The following is an 18,095-nucleotide window of genomic DNA, read 5'->3' on the forward strand; positions in this document are numbered from 1 at the left end:
TTGTCTCGGTCGCATGCTGTTCCTGCCTGTGCACATACATACTTGATACTGCATTATGTTTCTTTTATTCGATTTTTGGATCCTGTCAAATACTGCTCTGCAATACAGCCCGTTCGAAACGAAGCGGGACTGTACCGATTCGTGTTCTCCCCCTATTATCTGATGCATCACAGCATACCTACACATGGCATCGTATCATATTATTGATGGCCAGCAGACGCAGATGCTGCTTCGCACAGACTCGGAGGTCGAGAAACCGGATGCTTCGTGTCAAGGATCCGGCTGCCAAAGCGAGAGATCTTCTTGGCAATGCGGAAGACAGGACTGTCGTGGTGCCAAGAAGCGGGTGCTTGACGAACATGTTACAGTCGGTCCGCACGCTCGGCGATGCGCCTGAGCTTTTTGAGATCCCGCTTGCCCGAGTCGTTGATTGGAATGCAGTCGAGCTCGAGACAGTCGTGAATCGACAGCTTGACGGCGTTCTTGAGAGTGATCAGGTTCTCGGCCATCTGCTGGATCTCGGCAGGGATGGCATAGAGGTCGGTTCCGGCTCTGGGAATGTACAGCATCACGATCTTCTCGGAGGTCTGGACAAACGCACAGTCGGCAACAAAGTCACCGAGGTGCTGGTTCACGAGCTCCTCGAGAGCGTTAAAATCGACATAGGCGTCGTTGATCCTGACCCTCTGGTCGAATCTGGCGGGCAGGTGAAGTGATGAGTATCCGGAGGGTGGAAGCGAATCTGCCATCGATCAGACATCCGCTGCTCGGCTCACAAGCTCACCTTCCAACGACAGTAAACTCCCTCTCGCCCACCAGCTCGACCCAGTCCATGGTGCAGACTCGAGGCGAGCCATCGGGGAGGAAGCCAAACGAGGCCAGCTTGTTGTCGGGATCGGCGTTGATGAAATCGGGGTGGTTCTTGATGGGATGGTCCTTGTCGACGGCCAGCATTAGGATGCCCACCCTGGTCTTGGATGGTTCGAGGACATTGCCCTCCTCGTCACAGAGAAGACAGCGAATGTTGGGCCTGTTGAGGGTATAGACCAACTTGCCGGGGGTGGTATTGGAGGGAATCAAGGCAAAGTAGGCGACGGCATCGATTAAGAGCGTCTTGGGATAATGGCACGACGGGCAAATCGTTAATTCAGGCCACGTCGGCAGCACATAGGCACACTGCACAGCCCGTGCAGTCTCACATACCTCAATCGAAGCATAGATGCAGCGGATCTCAGCATTGGGACACAGCTGTCGGGCCTGGTAGACAAGCGACGGAGGCACTATTTCAAGGCCGATGACGATCCGGCGAGCTGTTCCCCACTTGGTAGCAGGATTGATGGAGAGTGTTTTCTTGAAGACAGTCATGGCGGACGACGATGTCTGCAGCGGCGGCGAGCAGCACATGAATGGTCAACGAACATGAGTTTTTGGTCATATAGTGGCCGTCGCTCGGATAATCATCCATCCGCAAGCTGCCGTTTGACAGCCACGAGAAGCAAAACGCACCGCAAAGTAAAACTCGAGACCTTCCTCGAGGAGACGAATCGTGTTCATCGCCCTCTGCATCGGACTGGATGCTGGCTTTGGGAACCACAGCGATCCTTTGGTGCCGAAGGCCACCATGAACATCAATGCGGTTGCTGATGGAAAGGATGGCGGCTGTGCGAAGCAACAGTGGATCGCATCCAATGTCAGCGTGCAACGCCCATTCTGCCGTTTGGTTGATTGCATTCGAGCATTGCCTTGCAAAGGTACCAGCTGACTGAGCGCCCGACCGAGTGCCCGACGGAACCTGACTGATAACTCGCCGCTGCCTGGCTTCCAGCAACTCACCATGGTCATTCCCATCTTGACGTACTTCAGTCCCAGCTTTGTTCGAATGAGATGCGAGTGCAAGTGCGAATATTTGAACCTGCAGGTCACGACAGGTGAGTGTGCTGGCAAGGCCGATAGAGCTCCAGTGCTCTTGACTTACATCTTGGGAGTATCTGCATGGTGCCATTTGAGCGATTAGATACTTTGTCATAGACCCAGCACAGTGTGTACCAGGTCCACCCGGCGCCATTCCACTGGTTGCTTGACAAGCTCGGCTCAAGTGCATTGAGACTCACCACTGATGTCCAGAGTGCACAGATATGCGACAAACTCGTTCAATGGCTCGCACAACTCGAGCGATGGATCTGGAACCTCGCCCAACAACGGGTAAACCCCGGCGTCGATAGCCTTGACGCCCTCAGTGTGGCCGGGTCGGGTGTAGTGGTAGAGGATATACCTAATACCAAGCCTATGAGTGGTAATGGCGAGTCTCGTGAGCATGGCCTGTCGACAGCCCCCATCTTGGATCGTGGGGGTGCAAGCGGCTGAGTTCAACCATGACGACATAGCAGTGCATCCGATCGACATACCGCTGGCTGATGTCCCGTCGAACCGACGCGGGCGTGTTGAGCCCGAAATTGAAGACCTTCCTGGAGAATAGGAGACGGTGAGCAGGGACAGGCTCGAAGGAATGCTGGCGGGCTCGCACCATTTGGGCTGTCCACCGATCTCGGTGCCGTGCAGGTTCCGCGCCCATGCCCACTTACTTGCCGAGGATCCAGAGAGCAAACATGTACAATGCCCAGTGCGCTTCTGTCTCGCAAAATGTCCCAACGACTTCGTGGCCCTCATCGCCCCAGCCTGGGAGTGCCTTGAGACCTTGGGCTATAGAATACGCCTTCTGCCACACTTGCAGGTAGCTGTATCGTTCTGTGATGCTGTTCTCGTTGGTCAGGAGGGCAAGGGTATCGGGCTCTTCTCGCGCAGTCTTCACCAAGACCTCGAGCGGATGCAGCCAGGCCCCAAATGGGTCCATTGGCGGTGCAAATTTCGGCTGGACCAACTCGACTGCCGTCCTGGCCCTGTTCAAGGACGCAGGAGCCAGCCGGTCGATGCTGAAGGTGCGCTGGGGCTCGACCGGCTCCGCGAGACAGCAAGCAAGGCTTCTGAGGGTCATTTTTTCGGGGATTGCGGAATGCCAAGGTCTCGCCAGGGCCGATCGAGACTTTATAATGTGCTGCGTGGCGTCCCCATTCGTAATGGGTAGTCATCCCCGGGCCACAGCCACGCTCGCTGCCCTGCGCTTCTGCACCATGGCGCTTTGTACTGCCGTCCTTTTTCTTTCCCCGTCCATGCGAAGAGCAGGCCGAAATGGGGCGGAGGCTGGTGGGAATCGGGGGCGGCGCCGGGCATGCCCGACAAAAGCAAATTCGCCCCACAGGCCCACGGGACCGGTTGGCTCCATGTGCACCAGCCAGCTCCAGACCGGCATGCCCGGAAGTGGCAGGCTATCTTCGGCTCAGCTCGGCCCGGCACCGCTTGTCTGGTCTGGCCTGGCCTGGTCTTGGCGAAGCTTGGCTGACACTTCCGGACACATCGGCATCGGCCTGCACCAGAACCGGCGCATCGTCGTACCTGGCTTGGCAGAACCGGCGCTGCTGGCAACGCGTCCATCGCTGACACGTGCTGTGGCGCGGTACCAGGACCCATGCCACACACACGTGACTGTGTTCTGTGCCGGAAGCAGGCGGCCTGCTGCCACGGGCACACCGGTCTTTTGGCGGCACATCGCCACCAGCCACTGGGTTTCCGCTTCGACCGCCATCCAGCCCCCAAATCCACCACCGTCCCTCGGCCTGCAGCCCCCAGAAATCATGATTCCGCAGCTCGGACTTGGCCGATGGCTCCTGTTCATCGGAGTGATGGCCGCCTACAATGCCGTCCAATGCTTTGTCCCATCCATGAGACTGACCCCCAAGATCTACGCTCGCAAGGCGAACGAAGGTGGGCGGCTCGCTGATTTCCCCTGGCTGTCTTGCTGGTTGTTTCTTGGCCTGCCTCGCTGCAGCGACCGACAGGGACATCTGCTGCTCGCCTATCTGGAGTCCGGCGGGTGCTTGCATGGAATAGCAGTGCGCTTTGCATGATTATGATCCAGTCCGTTAACAGCCCCTAATGCCGATGCTGTGTGCGTTCTCACATCGCCAGTTACCCCACTCATGTCCCGAATGATGGGGCTCTGGACTCTGGTTTCGGCCATCGTCCGCATCTACACCGCCTACAACCTCGACAACCGCCCGTAAGCCCGATCGTGTGCCAGTTGCGGCAGACAGCACCTGCTATCGTGCTTTGGATGAGCTCCCGCGGCCGAGCCGCAATTGCGTGTTGCGTTCAGCACCGAAGGAGCTGTGCTCCAACGTGCTCATCGGCAAACACTGACCATCACCCTCGTTGCAACACCCGCTCGACCCCAAACTCAACATTGGTCCGACTCTCCGATCGATAACTCCGTTGATATGATACCAAACGACCCGAATGGGCCCTCGCCTTCCCGATCTCCCATCCAACGATCTGCAATCGGATGTTTGTCCTGCCCCTCTCGGACCGAACCGGATGCGACCGGGGCCGTCTGGCATGTTGTTCTCGTGCAACTAATTGTTGTTTCTGGTCGCTCCAGCCTCTACGAAATCTGCATGTTGACGTTCGTCGTCGCTCTGGGCAGCTTCGCTTCCGAGATCTTTGTGTACGGCACCGCCCCCATCTCCTCGCCCGGCGTCTTCCCCACTCTGATCATCACCCGTAAGTATCGCCCGGCGAAGCCATGCGTTGTTCTGCTACCCTTTGGCATGTGAGGCACAGCACAGTTGCCGAATGCGCAATGCCAAGGGCAAGATGACGTTCTAATTCGATTGCTCCCCGGGTTCTGCGTCGCTCTCCACCAGCCGTTTCGCTGGCGTGGATGTTCCTCAACTACCCCAACTAAATATGCATCGACAATAAAGGGCAAACTAAAGGCGATCTGCCGCTTGAATAGCACTCATGGTACAAAGTGTCGGCATTGTCACGTTCACGATAGATTTCCGTTCAATGCAGCTGCACCGGAGTCTGGATCAGTAAGAAAGCAGACGCTGACGAGGAGCACCCTATGCTCAGTGGGACTGCATGGTCCACGAGTATCCGTGTGTGCTCGATGAACGGGCCGACCGCACCGTACTCTTGCAGAGAGCCGATCGAGGGCTGGAGGCAAACCGACAGCCGGTCTTCTCGGGGCTGCTTTCGCGGCTTTGCCCTCCATCCACCAAGCTGCTGTTGCAGCTCGACCGAGAATACCCTGTCGACCAGGCCCAGGATGCCTTTTGTTCACGATGCGATCGAGCTGATTGGGTCAGCGGCTACGCATCCCGTTATGAGCCCGCTCTTCTGGCTCGCAGCCGTCTGGCTGCTTGCTCCGTTTGCCACGGCGTTGCTCGCTGTCGTCGGCTGCTGCTTTGGTCTGCTCTATTCTGGCCTTGGCCTCTGGCGACGACTGCACCAGGGCGCCCCGATCAACTGGAACGAAGAGATTGTCCTGATCGTAGGAGGCACGCATCGCATCGCATCGCATCGCATTGCTGGGTCGCGGCTGCTGACATGAACCATCTCATGTTGCAGGCAATAGCGGGATTGGTCGCTCGCTGCTGCAATCACTCAAAACTCTTTCGCCTCGGTCCATCGTCGTTATCGATATCGATCTGAGCACCATTCTCCCCGAGCACCAAGGTCTGCGATGCTCCATAGGCTATCGTTGCGCACCATCGTTGTGGGTTCATTTCAGTCGCTGCTGACTCTGGCCGATCGATCCATTGCGGTACAGGCGCTGTGGAAAACGGCCGTCTGAAGCTGTACCAGTGCGATGTCTCAACCTTCGACGCCGTCTCGAGAGTGGCAGCAACGATCGCGAGCGAGGTACGGATCTCGATTGAGATTCTGGACTGCAATCCCGACAGAAGGATCCAGCTCCGAGCTCGAACGCAGTTCTCCACTCGCCGTTTGAATCTTGCCCGCCGAGCGTGATATGCACGGCGACAAACGAGTCGATAGTGGATCCGCCCTGACCGCTCTCGGGCCTGCAGGTGGGCTCCCCGACGATGGTAATCAATTGTGTGGGCATCGTCAATGGCAAGACGCTCATCGACTTGACGCCAGAGGAAGTTCAACGATCCATCAACTGCAATCTAGCGGGACACTTCTGGATCGCCAAATGCTTCCTGCCCGAGATGCTTGCTCGCAACCGAGGCCACTTGGTAATCTGCCGCCCCGTTCTCGACACACCCCGCAAGTTGCTGTATCGAGTCTCTTGGCCTCGGTGCTCACATTCCACCCATCCGACTCCAATCCCAGATCACGATCTCCTCGACCTTGGGCATGAAAGGTGTCAGTCAACTGAGTAAGATACGACCTCGCCTGCTGCGATACACTGGATTGCGACCTCATGCCATCCATTTGCTGCAGCTGACTACACAGCGACCAAGTTTGGACTCATCGGAATGCACGAGTCGCTTCGACAAGAGCTATCCAAAACGTGAGTCTCCAGTTGCCTGCTCGGCCATGCCAGTATCGGATGCTGTTGGGCTCGCACTCTCTCTGACAGCACACACGGCTCTCTCGTCTCAGCAACGTTCGGACATCATGCATCTACCCCGGACTGGTCAACACAGCCCTCTTCAGCGGCGTTCAGTACCGACTCTCCCAGCTCTTTCCAGTTCTGGAGTCCCAAGATGTCGCCCGCACAATCGTGTCCGTCCTGGAGTCGAACCGCAGCCAGGATGTCGTCTTGCCCTTCATCTTCAACTTTATGCCGCTCATGCGAGCGTTTCCGATCGAAATCACTGATCTGGCCACAACGGTGAGCCCAGCTCTGATTCACTTGGCCATCGCCGTGCTTATTCCATCCACATGTCGCATCGTCAAAGCACCCGCTGTCGACACCACGCACCCACACATGCTAACGCTAAGCACTCATATGTGCTGTCTATCCAATCGCCTCGATGCCAGCTTCTGGGGGCAAACGAAAACATGAAGCAGCACCGCAAACAGAGATAGCTGCCGAACAAGCTTTGCTCCATGTTAGACAGATTTCTCTCCTTGAGGCATGTTCATGGCCGGATTCCCATCTGGATGCAAAGTGGGCCGAGTCAATAGAGTCAATCTCGAGACAAGATGGTCCAGTATTGCACTGCACTTCACCTTCGCTGAGGTGACGCTGGCTACGGGTTGCTCAGCCCTGAGCGTGCAGGGCTGGGACTCTCGTTGATTCGGAGTCGACTTGGAACCAAATCGCCCGATCTGTTGTCCGCGCTATCCGATTGCTTCTCGATGCTATCGCTGAAGGCATCGATGGCGCCGATATCGTGGAACACGGCCCGTCTCGCTACTGGGGTAATGCTGGGAGCATTGATTGCCTCGTTGGACCCTTGCCGTTCCTTCTCCGGCGACTCGGCATCATCGGCCTTTTGCTCGCTTTGCTCCTCGGCCAGGTCGAGGTTTGCAAGCTCCTGTGCGTTCTCATCGCCTTTGTCGGCACGGCCTGCTTCGAGATAGTCTGCTATCTCCGGGATGCTGATAAGTGCCTTGGGCGGAATCATGAACTGGTGGATGCAGCCAGGCCAAAGCAGTTACTCATACGAAATAATCGCAGTGGCAGCATGCTGTCAACGCCAACAGTCACAGCAGCCTGTGCAGGCACAGAAGAAACACAAGCATGGATGCCGATGGAACAACGAAAGCGCTGCTGGCACATATGCTTTTGGCCATATCCCAGCGACCTACCAGCATTCGCCTGCGGGTGCGCGAAATAAATCGGTGCATTATAAAATGGATCAGTGCGGACCCCAAGCGTTCCAAGAAATTGGGGTCAAAGACCCGATGATCAGTGCTCTCGGTCCCAACAGCTGCTTAGCTCATGTACAGCGCATTTCCGACTCGCAGCCACTTGCCTGGCTCGCTTGGCACTGGCCTCGAGATTTCTCAGATACTTGGGCATGAGGTAAAACGTCATGAATAAGAAAAATACCGTTGAAATGCCGAATGAGGCGTTGCAGAAGGCGTATGCGAATTCTATGACCGGCGTGATGTTGTCGCTCAGAATGGTGGCCGCCTGTTCGGATGGGTGGCCAGAGACGGACCATCAAGGCAGGATTCAATAAGCACGTTCATCGCAAAGACACTCCATGAATGTAACATCTGTCAAATTAGATGAGGACAAACAGCCGTCGCTGCGGCGATATATCCATAGAGACAGCGATTGATATCGCGGAGCGTGCAGCCATCCAGCCACGCAGATCAAAGCCGAGCAACTCGGCCGCCATGCAGACACCATGAGAAAGTGCATGTCCACAACCTCTGCGAACAGACTGCCCCAAGGCCTTGTATACCTGATCCAGATCCGAAAGCAGGATGCCGTCTGGACTGTCCATGAGGGCCTGCAGCTGGATATATACGGGCGACAATGTCGTGTTGATCCCATTCACTCGCGGCGGCTCTTGCGTGATCAAGATTGCCAAAGTTGATGCGAACTGCAGCAAGTAGTCCAGGGATCCGCACGCCTCGATCGGACCCAGGCATTTGCTGTTGTACTCCAGATCATCCAGCGCAGGGATCCGTCCCTTGAAGCCGCTCAGTCCTAACGAGGCGTTTCCAGTCTGGAGACCCTCATTGATGAAGAAAAGCTCCTCGGCAACCATTTTCATGAGCTGAACAGTGCTTGGGTAGTTGAGGGAGTTGGTGTCGTTTCTCATTAGCTCCTGCGACTGCGAGAGCAAAAGCCATGCGTCTAAGACAGACGAAGTCAAATGAACCCAGCGTTATGATCGGATTAGTCATTGGGCCGAGGCAGGTTAGTTCATCGCTCTGTCACTCGCTCCCTTGGCTTGTATAATGACCAAACGAGTGCTTGACAAAGGTGCCTCAAGTACTCGGCACCGACACTGACATCGACTCGATGAGCGGAATGGGTAAGGCGGTGGAAAGTTACACACAACATGACTTACAGCCAGAACGGATGGTCGCATATCGCTCTTCCACAGCAAGCTGGACCAGAGTGCTGTTTGCCAGCGACAACAGATACAGCGAGATCCCCGTGATGATTGCAAAAGTCAAGAGCGACGCGACATAGGAGATCCCGACGGCCTTCAGGCGAAGAGGCATCTGCTTTTCGAAGGCCTTGAGGCTCTCTCTCGTCTGGTAATTTACCGCGGTCTTGGACTCTCGCTTGACGATCGCTGTGGAAAACCGACCTTTTTTGGAAATCTCCTTGTTCTTGAGCTTTTGTATAATGTGGTCGATGACTGAGTCGGGCACTCTGAAGAACAGCTCGCTCGAGATGCGAAAGTCGCGGCTCACTTTGTAGAAGAACGGCACAAAGATGAAGAGACAGAGAAGCAGCGGCACGGCTCCGCAAGCGATGGCGCTGATGATGGCAAGGTAGAAGCGCTTGTTGTTGCTATCGCTCTGCATTTCCGACTACATATGTGAAGCACATCAATGGTGAGAGGGTGCGGTGGGTTTTCGCCGATTGTGCAGCCGTAATCCTGAATGAGCGCATCAAGCCGTGTCGTCATGCAGCACACGGTTCAATCGGCTACCTGGTAGGCGTTCGCGACGTTTAGCAGTCCATAAAACACAGTCATTGGTCCATTCTGGATCACAAACTTCCAGTACGGAAGGACATTGACGGGAGTTTGATTGTACGTGGCAATGTTGTATAGCGATTCTGAATACAGAAAGATGGCTTCGCGGAGGTTCGAATTGACGACCTGGCCTGTAAAGCCCAGTCCCGGGGAGTAGTTGACGATGCCGAGATTGGGTGCTGATCGCGGAAAAACGTTGAGAATGTGGGTTGTTTGGGTCAGGGATCTTGCAAGAGAATGCCATTGCGGTGCACGCGGCTATTCCGCCACGGGCAGGGCAAAGACTATTCATCAAGGTCATTGGCACGGCGTTTTTTGATAGCCGTTTTCAAGTTTGCAATAGCACAGTCCACGTTACGGAGCATATCACTGGCTCCTGCCAGGAATCGACCATCCTTTGGGGCAGCAGGTCACACACGCTACTTACTGTTCCAGGCAGCATCGATCGCTGCAGAGCTGAGCGACGTATCCTTGAGGAATGCAGTCGCCGACGAGGATATGTTTGAGGATATCTCAATCAACTGACTCCTGGTGAACGATATGCTGTGTGGAAACATGGCGGGGTACTGTTGGATCCACTCGAGACCCCTGGCCCAGTACACCGCTTCTTGGGCAAGCGAGCGCAGTCCAAGGCTCTCCATAAACGCCACCTTTTGGTTGACGACGGTGTTGACAAAGATCGGAAATGCCACCGCAAACATGGCAATGCTGCACATGAACAGAAAAACCAGCGAGCTGTACACCGAGATACGGAGGCCGTTGATAATGCGAGCTGCCGCCTGGTTTGTATTTCCACTGCCTTGGCCAATCGAAAACCTGCAAAAGCACCAGCACCGGTAAGCCGCTATCGTATCGCCGTATGGGGGGCTGCGGTCGATGGATGCATGGCGTCGCACTAGCGTCAATCGATTCCACCCACATGTGGCTAAGGTAGTCAAAGTCCACGTCGGCTTTGCTCTCGGTCAGGCTGAATGTGCTGTTCACGGTGCTGGCCGGGGACGCGACCGACTGCTGAGCGTTGAAAGATTTGGACTGAATCGACTCATGCTTCATACGGCGCTTCCTTTGCTGTGAGGCCTCGAGGAACTCTGCATGGCTTTCGACCTTGGCAGCGAGCGCTGGCTCGAAGCTCACGTGGCGCAAGAAGTTTGAAAATGCCTTCAGCACCTTGATGGACTGTGGAAATGCCTGCGTGAGGCGCTGGATGGGGAGATAGGGTATGAGCAGCCGCGTTGACAAGCGGGCGAACGCTTTGTACGATAGCTACGCTAGATACGACTCATGGCTCCTGGCTTATGGCGTATGACTCATGGCTCCTGGCTTATGGCGTATGGCTTATGGTTCATGGCTTATGGCTTATGGCTTATGGTTCATGGCTTATGGCTTATGGTTTCGCTCCCACCTTGTAGTATCCTCGAGCTGCCTCTTCGTGTGTCTCCACATTGTCCAGGATACTCATAAGCATTCGTAGGTCGTAGTTTTGTCGCTGGACCTGCTGCCAGAACATTAGAGCATTCTTCACAGCTTTCTCTTCGTGGTGCTTGGCGGAGGACATGTCGTGTCGGAACTGAACAGCCTGGATGATATCTATGGAGCGCATATGTACAGCCACGTGGATGGTGAGTAATCGTTGCAAATGCGACCATCTGAGGCTCGAGTCCACCAACCTTTGACACCCTCGGACTCGGAGAGCGTGGCTTGGTCGTACTGGGCGTGGTTTATAAGTATAGCGGATCAGTTTAGAGTTGCGCATCCCTGCCAATAGATGAGCCGAAACAGGGCGCTGGATTGTGGCTGAATCGTCCTCTCACCTCCCTACACAGTGTCGGCCCATGTGAAATGAGTTGTCAGCCATCTCGAGGACAACGCGGAGTCATGTGCATGGTCAAGTGCGGGAACAGTGCGCTATCAAGCGCGAGGACAATCCATCATGATCGCCGACGCTACATACCATTTTTTGAAGAGAAAGAACAGGCAAAACTCAGTGTCAGCCGTTGGCTCCATGAGCAGCGCCTGCTGAACCAACTGGAGCATTTGAGTCGTAGAAAGTTCACAAAGTTTGGAGCGTGCATAGATATTGTGGTGGACACAGTGGTTTGAGCAGCACAATTGATGGAACGGGTGTAGTTTGGTTAGAGTGACCGGGGCGACATGCGAACGACATGGTGGACGGCCTTGTGTTGGTCGGGGTCGATTGCGCCAAGAGCCAGAAATACTTACATCCTTGGCCATGTGCGCTGTAGGCATGGTAAAGTGGCCCGACAGAGCCTCTGTCTCGAACGTGAGTAGCAGCGAGAGCCTCGACATCAGCCACGCGCTCTTTGGAAACCGCTTTATTCCCATCAACAGCATGTGTGCTGCAAGCACTTTAGCTTCATCCGATCCAAGGAGCTCGATGCCCTGGAATTTGAAGAAGCGGAGGCTGTGCTCGCGCAGGATTCGACGGAGGTACTTTGAGCCTCGGCTCTCAAACGTTCCAGAGAGTGACTCGAGACTGTCGTTCTTGCTCGGCTCTCTCTCCTTTGCCGTGACAATGAGAAGAATCCTGGTGGCGAGCTCCAGGCCCAGTGGGGTCCAGTAGCTCGCAACCGCGGCCCTGAGAGTTTGTCTCAGACGCTTGGTACATCCGACTTCGTCGCAAACTTCATCTTCGGTATCCTTGTTTTTGAGTAGCGCAGTCAGCGTGTCGAGGTTGTCTGGAACTAGATAGAGCAGGCGCACACGCAACAACTGCGCGCTAAGAAGCCCAGCAAAAGGCATTGTCGCTATGATCCAGAAGATGGCCGTGGAAGGAGCCGATGTGTTTGACCAGGCAACGATGGCCGACGCCAGGGATCCATAGACGTGGGAGCCTGTGCACAAGTACGAGTTGGGCATTCATGTTCATTTTCAGTGCGACCGAGACCTGTGTCATCCTCGCGCCTATTCCCTCGCACTCTGGCATCTGCCAAAGCCCAGACCGGCCTACCGGTGACTATCGTCTTTCCGATGTTGCTGACAAGCGATGAGTATGGCGGATAGATAATGATCATGAACAGGATCGAGAGATTGCCCAAGAGAAGGACACATGTCGCGGCCCAGGTGGGGACGATGGAGAACGCCAGCGAGATGAATGTTCGAATGATGACCTCGGAGAAGTCGACTCGAGGCGCATTTCGAGCACAGAAGCTCAGCGAGGGATTCTCACGCGCCGAGAACAGCACGGAGAGCGTCACGAAGATGGGTGTCAAGAAGAGAATCAAGCACACGGTCGAGGTAGCGACCTGCACAATGAGGTAGGGGTCGATCACAGTGTGCTCGGGCAAAGTAGCGTTGTTATTTGCAGCCGAGTAGCTGACAAAGGCCGATATGATGCGATAGTACGGCTCGAACAGATGCTCCTGAAGCCAAGCGATTTATGGACACATCAGCCTCGTTTTATGTGCAGGTCAAGCAGCTGCAGTCCGATCGAGTGGCTCTGAACGTACCGCCACGGGAAAGAACAAAACGGTTGCGAGGAAGCCGAGCTGGAGAAGACGTGGCGACAGGACAGCCAGGATGAGCGATCGCTGTGCGCTCTATACCAGATTGACATGCACTCGAGATCACCGCCTCGTGCCGGCGCGCGCTCAATATGCTTGATAACGAGCCACATCCTGTGCAGAGTACCCAAAACAGCATTGCGCTTCGTTGCGCAGAGATATCAACGTACCTGATATCGGGTGATAGCCAGGACCAAGTGAGAAGAGATGCCTGTTGGGCTGCGAATCTGGTACATCAACACAAAAATGTTGATGGCAAACCAAACGGATATAGCCACGCATGTCCAATAGAGAGCCTCCAAGTCGAATGGAACTGCGTGCGTGGTGCGATGAAATGTCGGTGGGATGGGCCGAGTCAGCAACGATGTTTGCTCGTCCTTTGATGTTGCGCTCTCCTGAGCTTCAAACCATCCCAAACCATCCCACTCTGGACAAACCCGATTTGCTTACTCAAAAAGTAATGCAGGACTGTTTGCAACGCAGGTTGGTTCCATGGACTACATATCGGTAAAGACATCAGAGCACTGGCCAAGCCCTGGTGCGAGACACACGGCGAAGCAAAAGTAGATGACCAACGCAGCGGGCGCATGGCTTGCGCATTGCATGAGTGCAGCACAATCTAATGTCCCTACATTGACGGATGAAAGATAAATCTGACGATAGAGATAATTTCCGGTCAACTTTGTGCGAAGGCTCGGATATCCAAGCGGTGAGAATGAATTCGAGATGCATCGTCACCGAGCCGCCGTGGCTAGTACTGCCAGACTCACCCCAGATTCTGGATCGCGTCAAAGAGAAAGCCGCATCCCAGTAGATTTTCGATGATGCGATTATCTGAGCACGGGCGGGAGAGGAAGAATGACCCCAAACGATGGCATCAGCAAGGCGGCTCTGAGATTTGGTCTCGCTCCTCTCTCGACACCCTGCGATTATTCTCCGTTTGTCTGGCAACTGAATCGACTCGCCATCGTTGCACCTGTTGTGAGAAGATAGACCAAATCAAAGGTCACGTTGCGAAACGACGAGCGCTTTCGCATATCGAACAGAGTAGCCCTCGGCGCTGATACGGGTGCTGGGTGTGGGAGCGCTGGTAGATGTCGCTTTCTGAGAAGACGAAAGGAGGGGACGACAGCAACGGAATAATTCTCCGCGAAGGAGGGAAAACGATCCCGATGACGGCTCTGGAGCCGATTGCCAGATACTCGAGCTGCTATCAGACCGGCCGCCTTCGATTCCACTCACACTGCCTCTGAGAAGCCGATAGGGGGTGGCCTTCCGGACTGATTGAGTGGGCATGACATCACCCCAAGCAAGACTACACCAGGAGCGAGTAGTTTGTGCGGATCAGAGAGGGACAGCCTCCAGCGGTGTGTCGAGTCCCTCTGATTCGCCAGCGAGCTTGCGTCATACTTTTCAAACAACACTGTTTGCAGCACTCCTCGACTTTGTGCACCACCTCTTCGGAACAGGTATACTCTCGAGGATCGACTGTGGACAAGAATGATACATTGGTTACTGCCTCAGGCGCAGCATAGTCGTGGGACAGTGTCAGTTCCCTCTGCTGCAAATCACGAGCCTGAAGCCCGATGGTCTGCAGGCCGCATGATCCCAGCCATGAGACCGCTTCCTGTCTTGGGTATCTATCCCTTGCCCTGTCGCCATGAGATGGATATCCGTTGTATCTGTGTATGTATTCCCACCCAACCCCACCGCCAAAAAACAGTAACATTCGAAAGTGAGAGCGGTCTGCTCTGCTTGACTTTTCGAATGCTGAAACAACCCAGTATCCAATATGGAGCAATGCTCGGATCTGATTCGCGACAAAGGAAGGCAGACTCCTTCTCTCGAGTCGCATTTGTTCAGCGAGATACGCCATAGTCTTGTGCGCTGATAAACTGATCCCGCGACCTGTAGGAGCGAGGAGAGTGGATCATTGGCGAGACCGGAGGCCGTGGCAGGAGCTGGTCCGAGGAAGATTTGATGGCAAGTAAACTAGGAGAGCTGTGTGTGAGATAAGCGGGACAAGGGAGTTCGTCCGGCACGGCTCCTCGACCGATTCGGGGCAGCAGGGGTAATGGCGGCGGTGGTGGCGGCGGTTTGATCTTTCGAGCGTATGGCGGCAGCGGGGGCGCCGTTGGTGGTGGGCTCGGTGCCAGAGAGGCCGGGGATGATGGCACCAAGCCCGTCTGCTCGCCTTGGCTCGCTGTATCTGCGCATGGGTCTGCAGGAATGCGGGGCGGGGAGTTGGCAAAGGGAAGGAGGATATCCTCGTTTCGGTAGTGAGGATTCACTGGAGGAGGAGGAGGTGGTGGTGGCGACGGTACCGTCGGGCTCGGCACGAGCAGAGGCGAGCAACTTTGCACAGGGCGAACAGGTCGGGCTTCCATTGGTGATCGACCAGAGGCCACCTGTGTTGCTCGATGGCTCTGGTTCGCAGGGCTTTGTGGCGACGGCATGGAACAGGCTGCAGGGGGCTGTGTGAACCCGGTGCGGAAGGACAGCAGATGACCGACACCGGCCAACGGCGATGCGACCGACCCGAAGATAGGGCTGTCCGAGCGGTACGGAAGTGTCGCACTGTTTTCCACACGACCCTGGTTGTTGCTGGGTTGAGCGAACTGGGTATTGGGTTGTCCGCTTCCACTCGTTGTTGGAGTGTGGCCCGGGCACTCAGCGTTGTTGGGTCGCCCAGGAATTTCGCCATGCCGTGTGCCTGAAGTGGTGCACTCGAGTATCTGCTGTTTCATCTCGGTGTATACTTTTGCGAGCCGGCGAGAGTAGTCCCCCATCTCCCTCAAATATGCAAGTATGGCCTGGGGCAGCGCATTTCTTCGGAAGATGCGGTTGTCGTTGACAGTGCGCTGAAGCCGGTAGCGGGCACGGTCGAGGTCGTGAAGCTTCTTGGCCAGTGCGAGCTGTCGCTTGCTGGTGACGACTGGGGCCGTTGCTGGAGCATTTGTCGACGGGTGGATGCGGCGAGACGCCTTTGTTGCAGAGGCACCGACGACCGAAAGTGCCCGGAAATGATGAGTGACCGAGAGCTCTCGGGTGTGGACCTGAAGGAGCGTCATGGCGATCCGACCAAGGCAGGAGTGAATCCGAGACTTTGACTGGCAGAGCTGAGTGATGGGGTGGGGTGATGTTGGCGACTCCTCTATCCCGAACTGGTGCGCAAGCTGCTTTGAATGGCCGTGCCAGCTCAGCAAGATCCGAAGGTATAGTGGGAGGATGTCCGGATTTAGAGCTGGGCTCGCGGGTGGAAGCGCCAGGCCTGCGCTAGCAAGGGCAGTACTCGAAGTTGGTGAGGAACATGAAGGTCGCTTTGATGCTTGGAAGAGCTGCGTGGGATTCAGTGCGGGATCGGTGTGTGAAAGATTGAGGACACAGCAAGGGCGATGTTGTGAGCCAAGGTTCCCAGGCCGGTGTCGTGGGATATAGACGGCCATGCGATGCGGGAAGAATGCAGAGCAGTTGGCCATGCAAGCCCGGCCAAGCATATTCAGCAAACGAGACACACAACCCACCTCCCACTCCGAGCCCCACCACCCAAGCAGATGCTCGGTATGGCGGAATTCTGATTCGAGGCACTCATTCCACAGCTCCAGGAGTCGGCTCACGACGGGTGGGAGCTTGCTCAGGGCCTTGAATCGGGGCTGGCTTGGTCCCGACAACGAGACCTCGGCCGCTCCTTCGGACGATAGCAGCTCGAGTGAATTTTCGCCCAAGGTCGAGACGTAATCCGGCGGCAGCTGCGCGGAGGTGTAGTCCTCGAGCACTGCTGCGGTCTTGGAAAAGATATGGGCGAGCTTTTCCCACATCTCGGTGCGACTTTCGCAGAGCGTCGTCAGGAGCAGCAGCGCCGGTCCCTGTTTCTGATGGATGGATTTTTCGGCTTCGAGGCCGGCCAGCAGACATGCGTCATCCCATGCCTTCTTGAGGCCAGAGATTCTCGAGGTCGAGTGATCCAGCAATGGAATCAGGCTCTCGCGCTCGTCCTCGCCGTCATCGAGTTTTGTATTGGTCTCGGCCGGGACCACTTGCGAAGCATTGCGGCCGCTCAGGGCTTTCTTGTATGCCTTCTTTGCTCGGGCTTCGTTCCTGGCTCGTGTGCAAACTTCCAAAAATGCGAGGCGGAATACGGCCAGTTCGTCAAGGTAGATGTCAAAGACCTTGAGCATGGGAGCAGAGGCCGTCTGGACGTTGGTGGATAACAGGGACATGGACTTGAATGCGTCAATGAGCCCTTGATCACGTTCCTCCTGCCAGAAACGACGACGCAAGACACATCAATGGGCGAACAGGACACGCAGTGGCAGAGAGTTTGCGAAGGAACATGCAGGCCTTCCCGTCTCGCTCCGATACTGCGGCTGCCTACATAAGCCCATGTCAGCGCCGTCGAAACCAATTCCTCGAATGTCGCGGCAAGTTTTTCCCACGATGATCGCCAGCGACGGCCCTCCTTGATGCAGCGAGACGCGAATTGTCGATCGGGACGGCAGAGTCCGGATGTGAGGGTGAGTGAGCTGCCGTTCTGGGTCAACAGGAGGGACGAAGCCGGCGCTGGAGCAGCCCGAGCAACCGACGAAGCACATCCCATCGTTCGCGGCGGAGGGAGCAACAGGGAGGCAGTGGTTGACGCTGAGCAAAGAGGACAACACAGGGGAGGCGAGGTGGGCGAGGATGGCTGATGGACTAGAAGCCAAAGGAATACCATGCAGCGACTCGGGTTGGCGCCAGAAGAGAGCCGGCTCGACAAACGCTTCATGGCCGAGGTCTGGTTGTGATTGGGGGTGGTGTGATGATCGAGGGCAGCAACGGTGGAAGGACCCCATCTCGCATGCGGGGCCAAACTGATGCTGGAGAAATTGTGGTTGCCTCTCCTCCCACACAGCCTCCCCTGATAATTTCATCGGCTTATTGTAGGTACGACATTGCAGTATTGAAAGTATATCGGCATAGAGAAGAGGGACTGCAGGATGGCAAAGTCCACAGCCCCTTGCTGCTGCCGATGCAGGGCGATTGTGCCGAGCACCCATCTCGCATGCTGATTGTACAGGGGGAAATGGAATACTTGCCCATAACCCATATGTCA

General features: G+C 55.8%; 5 protein-coding genes across 5 annotated transcripts; 3 read left to right on the plus strand and 2 right to left on the minus strand.

The window, feature by feature from the left end:
* Nucleotides 1–362: 362 nt before the first annotated feature.
* BJ171DRAFT_599386 (uncharacterized protein) lies at nt 363–3,485 on the minus strand (the record flags this gene model as incomplete). The annotated part of the gene is made up of 9 exons (XM_053114929.1): nt 2,583–3,485; nt 2,406–2,465; nt 2,112–2,284; nt 1,976–1,988; nt 1,834–1,912; nt 1,507–1,659; nt 1,204–1,380; nt 785–1,113; nt 363–696 (listed from the first exon to the last, which is right to left on the minus strand). Exons 1-9 carry the CDS (start codon nt 2,990–2,992, stop codon nt 363–365), a joined length of 1,728 nt encoding a protein of 575 aa, XP_052966294.1. The 5' UTR covers nt 2,993–3,485.
* Nucleotides 3,486–3,633: 148 nt separating this feature from the next.
* Nucleotides 3,634–4,852, plus strand: BJ171DRAFT_506592 (uncharacterized protein). The gene is made up of 4 exons (XM_053111138.1): nt 3,634–3,819; nt 4,024–4,114; nt 4,493–4,614; nt 4,758–4,852. The coding sequence occupies exons 1-4, from the start codon at nt 3,690–3,692 to the stop codon at nt 4,796–4,798; spliced, it is 384 nt and encodes a 127-aa protein (XP_052966295.1). The 5' UTR covers nt 3,634–3,689; the 3' UTR covers nt 4,799–4,852.
* Nucleotides 4,853–5,023: 171 nt separating this feature from the next.
* BJ171DRAFT_121123 (uncharacterized protein) lies at nt 5,024–5,719 on the plus strand. Its single transcript, XM_053105558.1, has 2 exons — nt 5,024–5,396; nt 5,467–5,719. Exons 1-2 carry the CDS (start codon nt 5,165–5,167, stop codon nt 5,637–5,639), a joined length of 405 nt encoding a protein of 134 aa, XP_052966296.1. The 5' UTR covers nt 5,024–5,164; the 3' UTR covers nt 5,640–5,719.
* Nucleotides 5,698–6,897, plus strand: BJ171DRAFT_424473 (uncharacterized protein; the record flags this gene model as incomplete). The annotated part of the gene is made up of 6 exons (XM_053107671.1): nt 5,698–5,760; nt 5,928–6,098; nt 6,196–6,241; nt 6,307–6,376; nt 6,469–6,700; nt 6,850–6,897. Coding segments are annotated over 6 exons (630 nt in total), but the record flags the coding sequence as incomplete, so codon positions are not given.
* A 164-nt stretch (nt 6,898–7,061) lies between these two features.
* On the minus strand, nt 7,062–17,181 carry BJ171DRAFT_582196 (uncharacterized protein; the record flags this gene model as incomplete). Its single annotated transcript, XM_053114156.1, has 21 exons — nt 7,062–7,442; nt 7,624–7,633; nt 7,830–7,951; nt 8,229–8,626; nt 8,844–9,315; nt 9,438–9,661; nt 9,910–10,298; nt 10,402–10,682; nt 10,885–11,069; nt 11,150–11,189; nt 11,430–11,507; nt 11,703–12,334; nt 12,451–12,862; nt 12,950–12,988; nt 13,174–13,316; nt 13,454–13,500; nt 13,636–13,656; nt 13,774–13,837; nt 14,014–14,107; nt 15,763–16,059; nt 16,528–17,181. The coding sequence occupies 21 exons, from the start codon at nt 17,179–17,181 to the stop codon at nt 7,062–7,064; spliced, it is 4,983 nt and encodes a 1,660-aa protein (XP_052966298.1).
* Nucleotides 17,182–18,095: the final 914 nt, after the last annotated feature.

The sequence above is a fragment of the Polychytrium aggregatum genome (assembly GCF_025602895.1).
Source record: "Polychytrium aggregatum strain JEL109 chromosome Unknown BJ171scaffold_20, whole genome shotgun sequence".
NCBI classification, from domain to species: Eukaryota; Fungi; Chytridiomycota; class Chytridiomycetes; order Polychytriales; genus Polychytrium; species Polychytrium aggregatum.

Coding starts and splice junctions, on each gene's coding strand:
- BJ171DRAFT_506592 (XM_053111138.1), top strand. CDS start 3,690: ATGATTCCGCAGCTCGGACTTGGCCGATGGCTCCTGTTCATCGGAGTG. Junction 4,115..4,492: donor TACAACCTCGACAACCGCCC/GTAAGCCCGATC, acceptor TGGTCGCTCCAG/CCTCTACGAAATCTGCATGT. Junction 4,615..4,757: donor CCCCACTCTGATCATCACCC/GTAAGTATCGCC, acceptor GCTCTCCACCAG/CCGTTTCGCTGGCGTGGATG.
- BJ171DRAFT_121123 (XM_053105558.1), top strand. CDS start 5,165: ATGCCTTTTGTTCACGATGCGATCGAGCTGATTGGGTCAGCGGCTACG. Junction 5,397..5,466: donor GATTGTCCTGATCGTAGGAG/GCACGCATCGCA, acceptor CTCATGTTGCAG/GCAATAGCGGGATTGGTCGC.